The sequence below is a fragment of the Natator depressus genome, chromosome 1 (assembly GCF_965152275.1).
Source record: "Natator depressus isolate rNatDep1 chromosome 1, rNatDep2.hap1, whole genome shotgun sequence".
NCBI lineage: Eukaryota > Metazoa > Chordata > Testudines > Cheloniidae > Natator > Natator depressus.
Genome location: NC_134234.1, coordinates 228,269,740 through 228,283,293, shown reverse-complemented (window position 1 = coordinate 228,283,293; position 13,554 = coordinate 228,269,740). Strand labels below are relative to the sequence as shown.

Below are 13,554 nucleotides of genomic sequence, written 5' to 3'. Positions count from 1 at the left end.
TGGCCGCTCAGACACATTTCCCTAAAATATAATTAACTTTAGGAAAAACAAATGGATATGTGCATATCCATGCCCCAAATCATTGTAATTTATTTATATAGGGTGGGTTTTCTTGGAAACTCAATAATAAAAATAATGTACCATTGTATTTAGGTGCTCCTGGCCCCCACTGCCTCCCCTGACCCCCCACCCATCACCTCTGGTTCCTGCTGCCTCCCCCGACCCCCCATGGATCCCCCCTTGGCCCCCACTGCCTCCCCCAACCTCATGCCCCACCCCACCCCACCCTGAGCTACCCATTGCACCCCTGGGCCCTGCTGCTTCCTCCACCCCGCATTGCCCCAAGCTCCCTTCCATGGCCTCGCACCCCAAGCTCACCTTGCTCCTTGTCTCTTGACCATGCTGCCAAGAAAGGCCGGCCCTGCTGAAGCCCTGCTGCCCTGGGGTGAAGTCCAGAGCTGGAGCCCCACAGCTGGTGCCGGGGAAGAGGCTGAAGCCCAGAGCCCTGAGCTTGGAGTCCTGTAGCTGGAGCTGGGGGGTGCAGAAGCCTGGAGCCCTGCCCAGAACATGGGGGCAGGCTGAAGCACAAACCCTGCCACCAGAGCCTAAGGCTGAAGGGGGATTAAGCCCACCCCTTTAGCCCTGTGACTTAGCTGGGGGAAGAAGGGAGAGGCTGAAGCCCACCACTGGAGCCTCTGGCTGAACCAGGGAAGGGGGACTGGAGCCCGCTCTGAGTCCCGCGACTGAAGATGGGAGGGAAGGACTGATGCCCTCCCCTGGAGCCCCTGGGTGCTTTGCCCCCTCCCTCATCTCTGCCCAGGAGTCTGAAGTAGCTGCAGGAAAACCGCCATGGTGGCCACAGCCACGGTGGCCGCATTTCAGAGATGCTTGAATGCCTGTGCAGAAAGGACAGCATCTTGATTTGTAAGACTTCATCCACTCCACACAATAAACTACTTAACTCAGGAGGATGAAAGACTGAGTCAGCCCTGATAGGATCTTAACCAATGTTTCCATCCACAGCGGTGTTCTAAAGATCTCATCTACAGTGGGGAGAAAATGGCATTAATAAGCCATTGTAAACACCATTTAAGAATGGTGCCTGTACCCATGTTTTGAATATGCTTTGCCTGGCCACCAGTACAGACCAAATATACTGTAACCCTCTCTGGACAAGTAGAACATATCTTTTACCCCCATTGACAGTTCCACATTAGCCAGTTAATCTCTGCATCCGCAGGAACTACTTTATGCTGTGTTACTTGTAATAGTTTTATCCCCAGTGAAAAAAGGTACCTCAAAACATAATGGATCTAATTCATCTCCACTGCTACTCCAGTGACCTCAATGGGGTGACATCAAGGATGAAACTGGACAGACATGTTAACTCTTGAACTGCCTCTGGTCCTGTAATAACGCCTTTCCCCTTGCTACCATTAAAAAAAAAAAAAAAAAAAGCATGCCAGGTCAGGTTACGGCACTGCAGTTTCCCAGGCACTTCTCTAAGCCATATGTTGAAGGCCCCCCTCAGGAGGCCCTAGTCTAGTATTTCATCTCCTGGAGACCAGGTGGTCTTTGTTCATGACAGAAGCAGAAATGGGAGCATCATTGTGTCTAAAGGAAACCATGCTAAAAAGCATAAGGGGCTGTTTGTGGCTCTACACTGTTTTTCAGGAAAGACTTTTGAGCTGAGCAGTAACGGTGAGTATTGTAGCTTTTTGAAGGTGGCTCAAAGTCTGTAAACCAATTGATCATTTTGGATATTGCTCACCTAGAATTAAACAAGTGGGTTCTAATTAACACAGTTTAAATCTTAGGAAGCTTTAAATCTCTCTGCTTCCCCACAAGCAGCAGCTGACTAACTGTAAATGTGTATTTTTCCCCCCTCCTTAGCTCTGAAATGCAATGAAGCAGCAGCCTCTGGTTACCTCAGAGGCGCATACATACAATGTGAGAATGGATGCCTTGAGGATATACACTGATGCTGATGACAGGCTTCTTGTCTCTGGGTCCCATCTGTCCCTGGAGAAGCGAGTTTTACCAACACTACTGCTTCTTGCACTGGTATCTCTCTCAGGAATCATGCCTGCTGTGGTTGCCAGGGAATCAAACAACACATGTGAGGAGATCCAGCTCCTTCGAGGCATCCCGGACACAATAGCCTTTATGGGGAGAGTATTTTACTACCCGGTACCACCATTTGCCTTTCAGGGAACGATAACCCAGTACAAGGTAATACTGAGTTAAATACACTCTTCTGTATAATACATTATTTACTCTAGTTCTTTTCAATAATTTCTAGTTAATTACAATACAGCTCAGGAATACCTGCACGGAGAGGGATTTTTAATAAGACTATTTTAAAACCTAACTTCGATTTCAGCATAACAATTAATTATATGTTAAAGAAACACCCAAAACATATTTTAGGCACTAAATAGTCTTTAATGTCAAACATGGCTGCTGACTGCAGTCTCAAAAACATTTTTTTTTAATAGTGTCAGCTTTTCCACAGATCCCCTGACCTGCTCATTTAATGCTCCAATATATTATCTACATTTTAGACAGAAAGACACGTTTATTTTTTATTGTTAGCAACAAGACTTTGTATTGCACATTATTGCAAAACATGACTTCTCCTCCAATGGAACTGTGGCATACATAGTAAAATATGGACTGTCCTTGTAATGGAAAAGCTTTCACACCAAGAACTTATGCAAGAAATAGGCCAAGAGGAGGACAGGTTTTTAGAAATCGGGTTTCCTTTTTACTGTACTTACAGGAGGATGAGTCCCCAGCCAGCAAAACAGAATCTTTAGCCAGTTTCTTTGAATATTAAGCTGATCCTGAATAAGTAATAAATGATGTAGTACATTAACATTTTATTGTAACTTTGCCTTAATAAAAAGTTGCAAAACAAAACAAGACAAAAAACAATTGTAATTAAATAAAACCCTATTGATAGCTTACAGCTGTGTTTAAGAACATCTGCAGCTGATTCTGTTGACTAGCTTAGTCTTTTCTGCACAGAGCTTTTGTTGTATACTTTTCAGCTATAATAGTGATGTCCATGTGCTGCTCCTAGAACTCAGTACATCTTTTGTCCTATTATGGAATAGATTACGTTGGCTAATGGTGCAGATTTGCCAAAATGGTTGGAGTTCAATCGTAACACAAGTACACTGCAAGGACTGCCAATGAACGAGGAGAATGGAGAATACCACCTGAATATAGCTGCCCAGGAAGATGGGTGTGTTCAGAAAACACCAAGAGCCAATGTAAATTTCACCCTTCATGTTCAGGACAGCATTCTGATCCCAGAAAAGAAGACTGGCTTAAGTCACATGCCCAAGGGCAATATGTGAGTATCCTTAATGTCAGCAACTTACAAATGCATTTGGCCAAAAGCACCAAAAAATGTGGATGCATCTACCCGATGCAGGATTTGTTTATTAAGGAAAAGTGAAGCTGAAGAAAAGGGTGAGGAAGTGTGGGTTGAATGGAAGGAGACGGACACAGGGTCAGATTTAGTACCCACTGAAGTTAAAGGAGTCTTTCCATTGACTTTAGTGGGCACTAGATTGGGGACTATAATCATCAAGGAAGCTGGGGTCTGTATGGGGTGAGGAGTGTCTCAAAAATCAACACTGGGATGGAGAGCTAGGAGGTGGGAAGAAATTTTAATGTCCTAACCTACAGATGATAGATAACTAGCAAATGCATGGGGTGGGGGGGGCAAGGGAAGAAACAGTAATTGAATGAGTATTACAATGTTCTATGACCAGAAAGGAGCCAGGACCTGTTCTGACCCAGAAAAAGTATGGTTGATAAACTGTTTATTGTGAGATCAGAATAGGAGATCATGAAGCTAAATATAAACAACTGTAATTATATACAAATACTGCCTGAATGGAATGGGGACCTGAAATTTATCCAGATAAGAGGGAGCTTGGCTAAGAGGTAGAGTTTTCCCATGTAAATGATGTATGTCAGGGGACATGCCTAAATTCAAACAGGAATTTTCACATAAAAGGGGGTCAGATGAAAGGAGTTTTACTGTCTACATTTTTGGACTTTCAGTTTCAGTTCTGAAAGATGTAGGAGGGACAGCTCTCTCACCTCTGCCGAGATCATCATCCGTGCTGCAGCTGAATCGCTGGACGTTCAACAACGCCTCTTTCTGGTATGCACCATGGCAGAGTATCTCCATCTGGATCCCACCTCATTGGCCCTAAATCCATATCAGGGTTCGATACACAGAAGCAGGAGGAACCTAACAATACTGGCTGAAGATGTTAGACACATCAGCTTCATGGAAAGCCATTACATAGGACTCTATTGGCCCGTTGGATGTGGAGTTTTTGCAATGCTCTATGAATTAATTCAAGTTCTAAGACACAATGTTGATTCACACCATCTCTCACAGCTCTTAGGATATGAAATTGCAGGCTGGAGAATAATTAAAAGAGAAGGATTTGAAAGAAAACGTTCAGGAAGACAACGCAGACAGTTAATGGTTACACCAACACCTACACTGAAAATGACTGAAACCATGGCGAAGCCAACTGGGGAAGATGTCTTCACTACTTTGCAACCAAATTCACTTGTTTACTTACACAGAAAGACTGCGGTATCACCTGTTCAGACTTGGTTTTCTTTCCACAAAGCAAGCACAGCTGTCACCAGTTACACAGATCTCATTCCACTTTTGGTAACAAGCCAAGGGAGTTTAGGGGCCTTAGAAATGGACCGATCACAGAACTTTCAGAGTAAAAGACCAATATCTAGTACTATTTTTCAAGATCTCTCTGCTTTTGCTTTTCCTGAACTTTCACCTTCTTTGATCATTACAGCAACCTCTCTGTCAACAGAATTTAAGGGGCTGCAGAATACAGTTTCCAGTATGCCACTCTTATTAGAGCAACCACAATCTCACACGCAAGAGTTGGATGCATTTTTGCAGTCTGGCAAATCAGAGCCATCAAGGCACCATTTTCTATCAGTCCTTTCTTTTGACATCGCTGAGCCAACTGGTAAAGGCCAGTTTTCAAGACCCATTTACACTTTAGTGACAGAGACACATTACGAATGGCCTCTAATCTCTCCAGAAGTATCTCTTGTTAAGACAGCACCTCAAACACATTTTCTAGAAGAAATACTAATGACATCGGTTTATAGCCGTCAGGAGGACAGCATCTCGGGTTATGCCCATTTTCCTGAATTTGGAATACCATCTCGTGCAACCATCTCTCCAGAAAAGCTGCCTTCAACATTCATATCAACTTCAGTACAACTGACTACGTTATTTGGTTTTACACCTCCTACTGATGACATGTTTCAACTTTTGTCAGGTGGTAGCCATCTGAGTCAGGAGCTATTTAATGGCTATGAATACACGTCTAATTCTTTTATGACTATCCCACAGACGGACAGATTTCCATTTTCTGAAGGAAAAACCTCAGTTCCTTCTATAATCCACATGGACACATTGATCTGGGATAGAGAATCCAACTCAAGCCATGTTACCTCAATATTGCGTTCTTCTATTTTAAGTAGCACTTTCCCCAGTGATGCTGGAACTTCTCATGAAACAGGTCTGACAGCTCAGTCCTTGCCTGGTAATGCTCCACTGCTTACTCTGCCTACAGATTTTGCTGGCTTTGACAGCTCTGAGCTGTCCAAACCAACAAAGATATTTTCTTCTTATGACAGCGGCAAGCTCAGAACACAAAATCATTTTCCAAGTGTTTTACCTAGTGGCACAAAGGATTTAAATTCAGACAAATCTCTTGGAACCAGAATGCCTTTGCCAACCGTCACAATGTTTACCCTGGAGTTGACTGAAATGTCAAACAACCCATCCTACACTGCAGAAATATCTGCGAGAACTATATTTAATGCCACTTCTTATCTCTACAACAATGCACAAGGTACGTTTCAGGTTTGTGTCTTGTTATTCATGGTATTTATGGAAATGCCGACTAATGTGAAGGGAGTTGGTGGATTCTCTCCTGATTCTAGCACACATGAGCCCACATCCACTCTCAAAACACCTAACCGTAGCAACCTGAGGAGAGGGGATAGCAATTGAATGGACTCAGAGACTCTACTGTACCCTAGATCTTGAGGTGGTACATTTCTCAGGCCATTTGAAGAAGCTTGCAGTGCCATTGCTCATGCAGCTTCCTTTGTGGATAATAATTTGCCTGTAAAAAAAAACTACAAGTGGTAATTGTGGCAGATCTTAAATACTAGCAAAATTACGTGAAGTATTTTGGTTCATATTTGGTTCATATTTCTAGATTTTGGAATGAATTGAGTGCCTATGTCAGTCTGGCCATTTTCAGTGTATGACCCAGTAACTGCCCTTCACAAAAGGATTTTTGTAACGTTCAGTCTCTATTTTGATGCACTAGTAGTGAAAATTTGTAGCTCTAACTATTGAGGCTGCCAGTGTTCAGTCATTTATCAAAGGCCACAGGGGAGCAACACAACCCTTGGGAGATTTTCCCACCAATGTGTTTGAAAGGACATGCCATTCGGTGCTTTTCAAAAGTATCTTTCTAATCCAATGACAGCAGCCATCCTGGTGCCGGTTCAGTCAGCCATGTCTACAGGAGGGGGCGGGTAGTGCATGTGCTCCAGAGTCAAGCAAATCTCCCATTACCCTCTTCCCACTGAACACTTGGCTATACATATTTTCAACTTGAGACCAAAGTGACCTTTAATATCAACTCACTGCATAATAAATAAATTAATAAAATAAATTAATGCCTCACATGTATAGGCTTTACATGTTCAATGTTAATTAATGAATTAATTGATTCTTAGTACCACTGTTGCCACCTGGCATCATCCCCATTTTAAGGATGGGAAATCAAGATGGAGAGGTTAAGTAACTTGACCAAGACCACACAATGAATCAATGGCAGAATTAGGTAGCTGCCAACTCATAAATGAGGAAATTCACATTCCATGCTCCTGTGGCTTCTGCCTCAACACACACCTTTTCCACTAGATTTTATTTTTTTGTAATCACATGGTTAAAAAAGTCTTCTCTCTGTGTTACTAACACTGGAACTTATCAAAACAAATGTGTTTTTTTTTTAAAGCCAGAATATCTCCTCTTATACTGTAACAAATATTAATCATTTCATTTTCACAGAGCTGGTACAGATGTCATCTTCATTGGTCTACCAAGATACAAGCAGCTTGCCATTCCCCACATATGAATCACTGCAATCTACAAAAGTTGCATGGGTTCATCCTCTGTTTTCTGTGTCACAGGTGTCTCAGGACATAACTCCAGGTAATATACACAATTAATTACTTTGAAAAGCACAAGCATAACAAACTTCAGTCTCTCCCAAAAGCAAAGTGGCTCCTCCCTTCTAATGTCAGCCATAGTCAGAAGCTGGAACGTATTTTTCTAGTCTTGCAAGATCCCTCTGCCTCCCTGCACTTTCCAGAATTCAGAAATTTCCTTCCTACTTCTTCATGCTCCATCATGGAATTTAAAATCTCTTGCCCCTCTGATCTAATCTCTGACTCTTCCCACGCAGGTTCTCCTCCACCTGTACAGCAGCAGCACCAGAGGACAGGGCTGGGGACAGTACAGCAGCCAAGCCAGAGGAGCTGCCTGTGTGGGGCCACCTTGTGGCCCCATGTTCTGCTCCTTTCCCTGCTGTGGTTCCCGGGAGAGCCCTGTGGTTCAGGGGTCTCCTGGGAACTGCAATGGGGAAAGAAGCAGAATGCCAGTAGCTCCTCTGGTGGCTGTACCACCTCCAGCCCCATAGGGCTCTCCCAGGAACCACAGCGCGGAAAGGAGCAGAACGTGGGGCCACTGGGCAGCCCCATGCCCGCAGCTCCTCTGGCGTGGCTGTACTATCCCCAGCCATGTCCTCCGGTGTGGCTGCTGTACAGACGGAGGAGACCCTGCGTGGAAGGGCTGGAGAAGCCGCAGGTGTGGGGCCGCTTAGCGGCTCCATGTTCTACGGCTCCTCTTTCCAGTACGCCGTACCAACTATAAATATCTTGCTGGTACGGCGTACGAACCCATAGCACCCTACTTGCACGGCTGGAGAAAAGGGAATATCATCTCCATTTCCTTCCCTGGCCTCTTGGAGTGTTACGCTGTTTTCCACCTCCTCTTCCCTTCTCCCATTTGTACCCACCATTCCCAGAATGGAAGTTCAAAAGGCCCTGGAAGGTAGTTGCCAGGCAGTCATTCTAAAAGCCCGGCTAGCTACCCAACGTAATGCAGATAAAATAAGTGAAATAGCTTTTTTCCCTTTGAAATGGTCTGAGGAACTACTGTCATTAGTGTAAAGGAAACAAAGAATGTAGACAAAAAAAAAAGTCAAACTTGAAACCAATAAGAAGCAATTAGAGGAGACTCAAAGCAATGAAAAGTAATTCAAGTCTGGGATTTGGATTTTGGGTACAACTGTCACAGAATACGAAACTTTAATGAAGGCTGTCTGTGATGCCCAGATCTTTCAGAAATTGCTATTGCTTTAATGAACGTGAGCCATTCTTCATCTAAGAAGACACTGGAGGTTGAATCATACCTTGCCATCCAAGATTAAGTGATCCTCCTAGTTAAGGGGAAGGTAGTTGTTATGGATATTATAGAAACCCAAGTGCAACGCTATAGCTTCCTGATGAATCAGTAAGAGGGGAAGTGACTGAAGGGACTTCAAGCTATCTTCAGCATAGGTACAAGCATCATTTTGCATGTGGTAGACGTTACCTATTTCATAGGAAAGTGTCATTTGTGGTGCTCAAGAAAGGATGGGTCAAGGGATGCACTGGAGAGGGGGCAGGGACATACTGACCCCAGATAAAAATCTGTGTAACTGATTAGTTGCCATAGTTTTACCAGGTTTCTTTATCATCATTCACTGTCAGCCAGGCTGTTTGTTTCTAGTAACTTTCCCTCCCCATTACTTCATCCTTTGTAGGTCAAACAAACACTTTCCCTAAAGTTGTTAACTCCATTAAATTCATAACAGCAACTATTGGATGCAAGTTCCATTTTTCAGTACCCGCTGACACATTTTATGATCAGGAAGATGGCAACTCAACTCAGTTGACCCTTGGAATAAACCCAGTCGACGGCTCACCATCAGGGCCAGAAAGCTGGCTTCAGTTTAATGCGTCTCACCAGGCCATGTATGGCTATCCACTCAGTACTGATTTTCAATATTCACCTCAGGAGTTTGTACTATCTGCCACAGATTCAGGGGGTCTGACTGTTTGGGAACCTCTCATCATTGAGCTTTTGAAGCCCACCAGCATTCCATGCCATATTTATACCATCAGAACGAAAAATAGTTACTGCTCATTCCTGAGACAGAGAGAAAGGGTTGGTTTATTCCTTGACAAGCTTTCTAAATATTTAAACTCCAGCAGTCTCAAGAGCATCACACTGACTGCCCTCAGACCTGGGTCCACTGTAATCTCATGGTACAACAGGTCTCTGTGTACAAGCACCAACAGATCACTGAGCTGGTGCTCAAGAGATGAAATCCAGGAAGTGCTGAATAAACTAAGAGTACCTGATGGGAATGTCAGCCCACACTTTGCTGAGGCAATGTTGCCAGAATACAAAATTGACATAGTTGAGAAGGTTTCATATGGAGGAATCTGCTTGCCCACTACAAAGCCATTTAATGGATCCTTGACTTTAAATAGTACCTTCCCTACATATAACGAAGAGAGCAATTCCTGGATTAGAAATGTCTTGCTAATTAGTTTATGTGCAACCATCATGGTGGCTCTGATACTTGTTGCCCACCGTTGTTATAAATATCACAAGAAGATTCTTGAATCACGGTCTATGACTTTTCAGGGAAGAGCCTTATTTGACTATATTGACCTGGAAATGGACATGCTGAAACCCCGCAAAGTGCCTGTACTTCAACGGGAGGTTCCACCCGCGCTGCATTTATGGATCCCCGTGCCACATTCTTCCCAAGAGCAACCTTGCAGGCCCAATGTAACTTCTGTTGCCTCAAGACTGCCTCAGTCTCTACCACCTTTCCAGCCTCCAAAATATCAACTCCCACCTCATTATAAAGTAGATATTACTAGCTGCAGTGACCAAGGCAATATTCACAGAAGAGATTACCCTAAATCTGGATTATACTAAGAATCTGCCTCAAAAGAGGCACGTTTGTCTACTACTCAGGAAGAAAATGCACAAATGATAAGCGTCTTAACTTTGTATTCTGTTTTAAATTTGAAAAAGATATTAAACCCTAAAAAAGTTATAAGGTGATGTTACAATATAGAATTCTGGAACTAACAATTAATGCAAGATGCCAAAAGAAACAGATTTAGGTAAAAAAACCAAAAGGTTAGTGGTTTGTTTTGTAGCAACAGATTGATATGGAAGGATTGCCAAGAGGCAAGTACTGACACAGCTCAGACAGTGCCTATATATAGGATCCTACCAAATTCACGGCCATGAAAAGTTTGTCACAGACCATGAAATCTGGTCTCCTGCTGTGAAATCTGATCTTTTGTGTGCTTTTACCCTATACTATACAGATTTCACGGGGGAGACCAGCCTTTCTCAAATTGGGGGTCCTGACCCAAAAGGGAGTTGCGGGGCTCAGTCACAAAGCTATTGTAAGAGGGGGTCGTGACATTGCCACCCTCACTTCTGCGCTGCCTTCAGAGCTGGGCAGCCATAGAGTGGTGGCCGTTGGCCGGGCACCCAACTCTGAAGACAGCGTCCCCCACAGCAGCAGTGCAGAAGTAAGGGTGGCAACACCATATCACGTCACTCTTACTTCTGCACTGCTGCCTTCAGAGCTGGGCGGCCAGAAAGTGGCAGAGGCTGACTGAAGGCCCAGCTCTGCAGGCAGCAGTGCAAAAGTATGGTATTGCCACCCTTACTTCTGTGCTGCTGCTGGCGGCGGCTCTGCCTTCGGAGCCGGGCTCCCGGCCGGCAGCCACCGCTCTCCAGCTGCCCAGCTCTAAAGGCCACCAGCAGCAGCGCAGAAGGGTGGCAGTACTGCAACCCCCCTACAATAGCCTTGCACCCCCCCCTCCTTTTTGGGTCAGGACCCCTACAATTACAACACCGAGAAATATATATCTTGATTTAAATGACCTCTTCAGGTCAGAATAGCATTTCTACTTCTCTATGAAAGATTTCTCCCTCTTTATTAATAACAAAAACTTCACACCTTTTATCTGAGGATCTGAATATATTTTAAGTGTCAAGCCTCAGAACATTCTGAAAAACTGGAGTAGAAATATCAGCCTATTTTATAGAATGCTTAAATAACTTCCCCAGAATCACACAGCAAGCTGATGATGGGAATGAGATAAAGAACCCAAGTCTCCTTCCCTAACCATTAGGTCGTAATCAGACATTTTATAGATATTGGATAAATTTTTCAAAAGCACCTAAGTGACATTGGCCCAGATCCTCAAATGTACTTAGGCTCCTGGAATTTAGGAGCCTAAATACCTTTGAGGATCCAGACTCCAGAGCCTAAGTCTCACTTAAAGTCAATAGAACAAAGGCTCCTGAATGCTTAAGTTATTTTTGAAAATGGGACTTAGGTGCATTTGAAAATGTTACCTGTTAATTACTCCTCTCAGACTTGGGTGAAGCAAGAGAAACTCTTGGAGACTCTGGATATTTAAGTGTTTGTATCCCAATCTTTTCAAACCTGTATTTAAAAAGGTATTAAAAAAATACAAAAACTCACGTACATTCCATTTTGTAAACTATAAAAGCAAAGCAGTGTTTTTAAAGGAAGATCGCGGGGGCAATTATGCCAATGAAAACTGCACAGGCTCACACTCTCCACTGTGGACCAGACCAGCTCAAGATCTTGGTTCCAGTGCCATGACATATTCAAAGAAGCCATACGGAAAAGAATTTATATGTAAGGTGTATATCCAACAAACTGAAAGTTCACCACACAGTGTTATAATCTAACATACAAGATATTTAAATTGTTCACTAATTCACACATACCTCTGTAGACTTGTAGAAATTCTCCCTCAAATTACCATCTCCTTCCATTTCTTGCTTTTTTGAAATGCCATAGGATCACATTATAGAGCACTCTGGGAAAGGGCGCATTCATGAAATGCACTCTGCTGTGATGTTGCACCACGGTAAAATAGTAAAGACTTTGATGGGAAAGGGCCATGAGACCCACTGGCATTATAACTATGAAAAATATATGTCTATCCTTTAAATATACCAACAGCTACGAAGTAAATCCTCTTAGGATAGCTATTTGTTCTCTGCCAATGCTATGCTCTTGTAAAAGTAATGATATTTTGCACTTAGAACACAATGAAATAGCTAATAAAAAGAACAATCTTGATAGAGCTATAAAATTTGGATTAATATAGAAGTAACAAAACTTGCTTTATAGCTGATGGTGAGACTGGCTTTTTTCAATGGGCACTACCTATAAATGTCCCCTTTTCTTCATCTGCTTAGACATTGTGACTGCATGTACCAGGATACATCATGGAAAATGTACTTCCAGAGCTAATGATAACGTACCATTAATTTATATTGAAGATTATTCGAACAGCACCACAGTTGCTGGTGTGAACAAGAAGCATTGAAACTGTTGACAGTATCATCCTATGCCTAGCCACTGAGCTATGTTCTTTTTCTGTAACAGCGGTTGAATCATTGTGAATGTGGCCTCAACACCCTGGTTTAGAATCAAGGATGATCATAGAATATCAGGGTTGGAAGGGACCTCAGGAGGTCATCTAGTCCAACCCCCTGCTCAAAGCAGGACCGATCCCCAACTAAATCATCCCAGCCAGGGCTTTGTCAAGCCTGACTTTAAAAATATCTAAGGAAGGAGATTCCACCACCTCCCTAGGTAACGCATTCCAGTGTTTCACCACCCTCCTAGTGAAAAAGTTTTTCCTAATATCCAACCTAAACCTCCCCCACTGCAACTTGAGACCATTACTCCTTGTTCTGTCATCTGCCACCACTGAGAACAATCTAGATCCATCCTCTTTGGAACCCCCTTTCAGGTAGTTGAAAGCAGCTATCAAACCCCCCTCATTCTTCTCTTCCGCAGACTAAACAATCCCAGTTCCCTCAGCCTCTCCTCATAAGTCATGTGTCCCAGTCCCCTAATCATTTTTGTTGCCCTCCGCTGGACGTGATCTGTTGTATGAATTGATTGCATTAGTTCAGGATTATATAGTGTTGCATTTATCCACAAGCTTCTTCCTCAGGACAACTGCTGAAATACCTACAAGAAGCCAACCAGTTGGTTACCAGGTCTCCAGTTGATGTAAATCAGAATAGTTCCACTGAAATTAATGGAAGTATGCCAGTTTGCACCAGCTGAGGACCTGGTCCTCCGACTGGTAGGCTGAACAACATTTGGGAACATCGGATTTATTTAAAAACGTCAAATGATTTTGAGCAGTTAACCTGTACCTGAACTTGTACCGCTGGAGTGAATAGGAATTTTGCCATTGACTTCTATGGAGCAGGATCAAACCTATGCAGCCACCGGATCTTATCATCATCCCTCTCCC

The 13,554-nt window shown here is 43.3% G+C and overlaps 2 protein-coding genes across 2 annotated transcripts; both read left to right on the top strand.

Moving 5' to 3' along the window:
• Positions 1-1,577: 1,577 nt before the first annotated feature.
• Positions 1,578-4,844, top strand: LOC141987237 (dystroglycan 1-like). Its single transcript, XM_074952449.1, has 5 exons — positions 1,578-1,701; positions 1,894-2,232; positions 3,120-3,361; positions 4,081-4,735; positions 4,803-4,844. The coding sequence occupies exons 2-5, from the start codon at positions 1,906-1,908 to the stop codon at positions 4,842-4,844; spliced, it is 1,266 nt and encodes a 421-aa protein (XP_074808550.1). The 5' UTR covers positions 1,578-1,701; positions 1,894-1,905.
• Positions 4,748-10,379, top strand: LOC141985236 (uncharacterized). Its single transcript, XM_074949159.1, has 3 exons — positions 4,748-5,930; positions 7,166-7,309; positions 8,964-10,379. The coding sequence occupies exons 1-3, from the start codon at positions 4,904-4,906 to the stop codon at positions 10,151-10,153; spliced, it is 2,361 nt and encodes a 786-aa protein (XP_074805260.1). The 5' UTR covers positions 4,748-4,903; the 3' UTR covers positions 10,154-10,379.
• Positions 10,380-13,554: the final 3,175 nt, after the last annotated feature.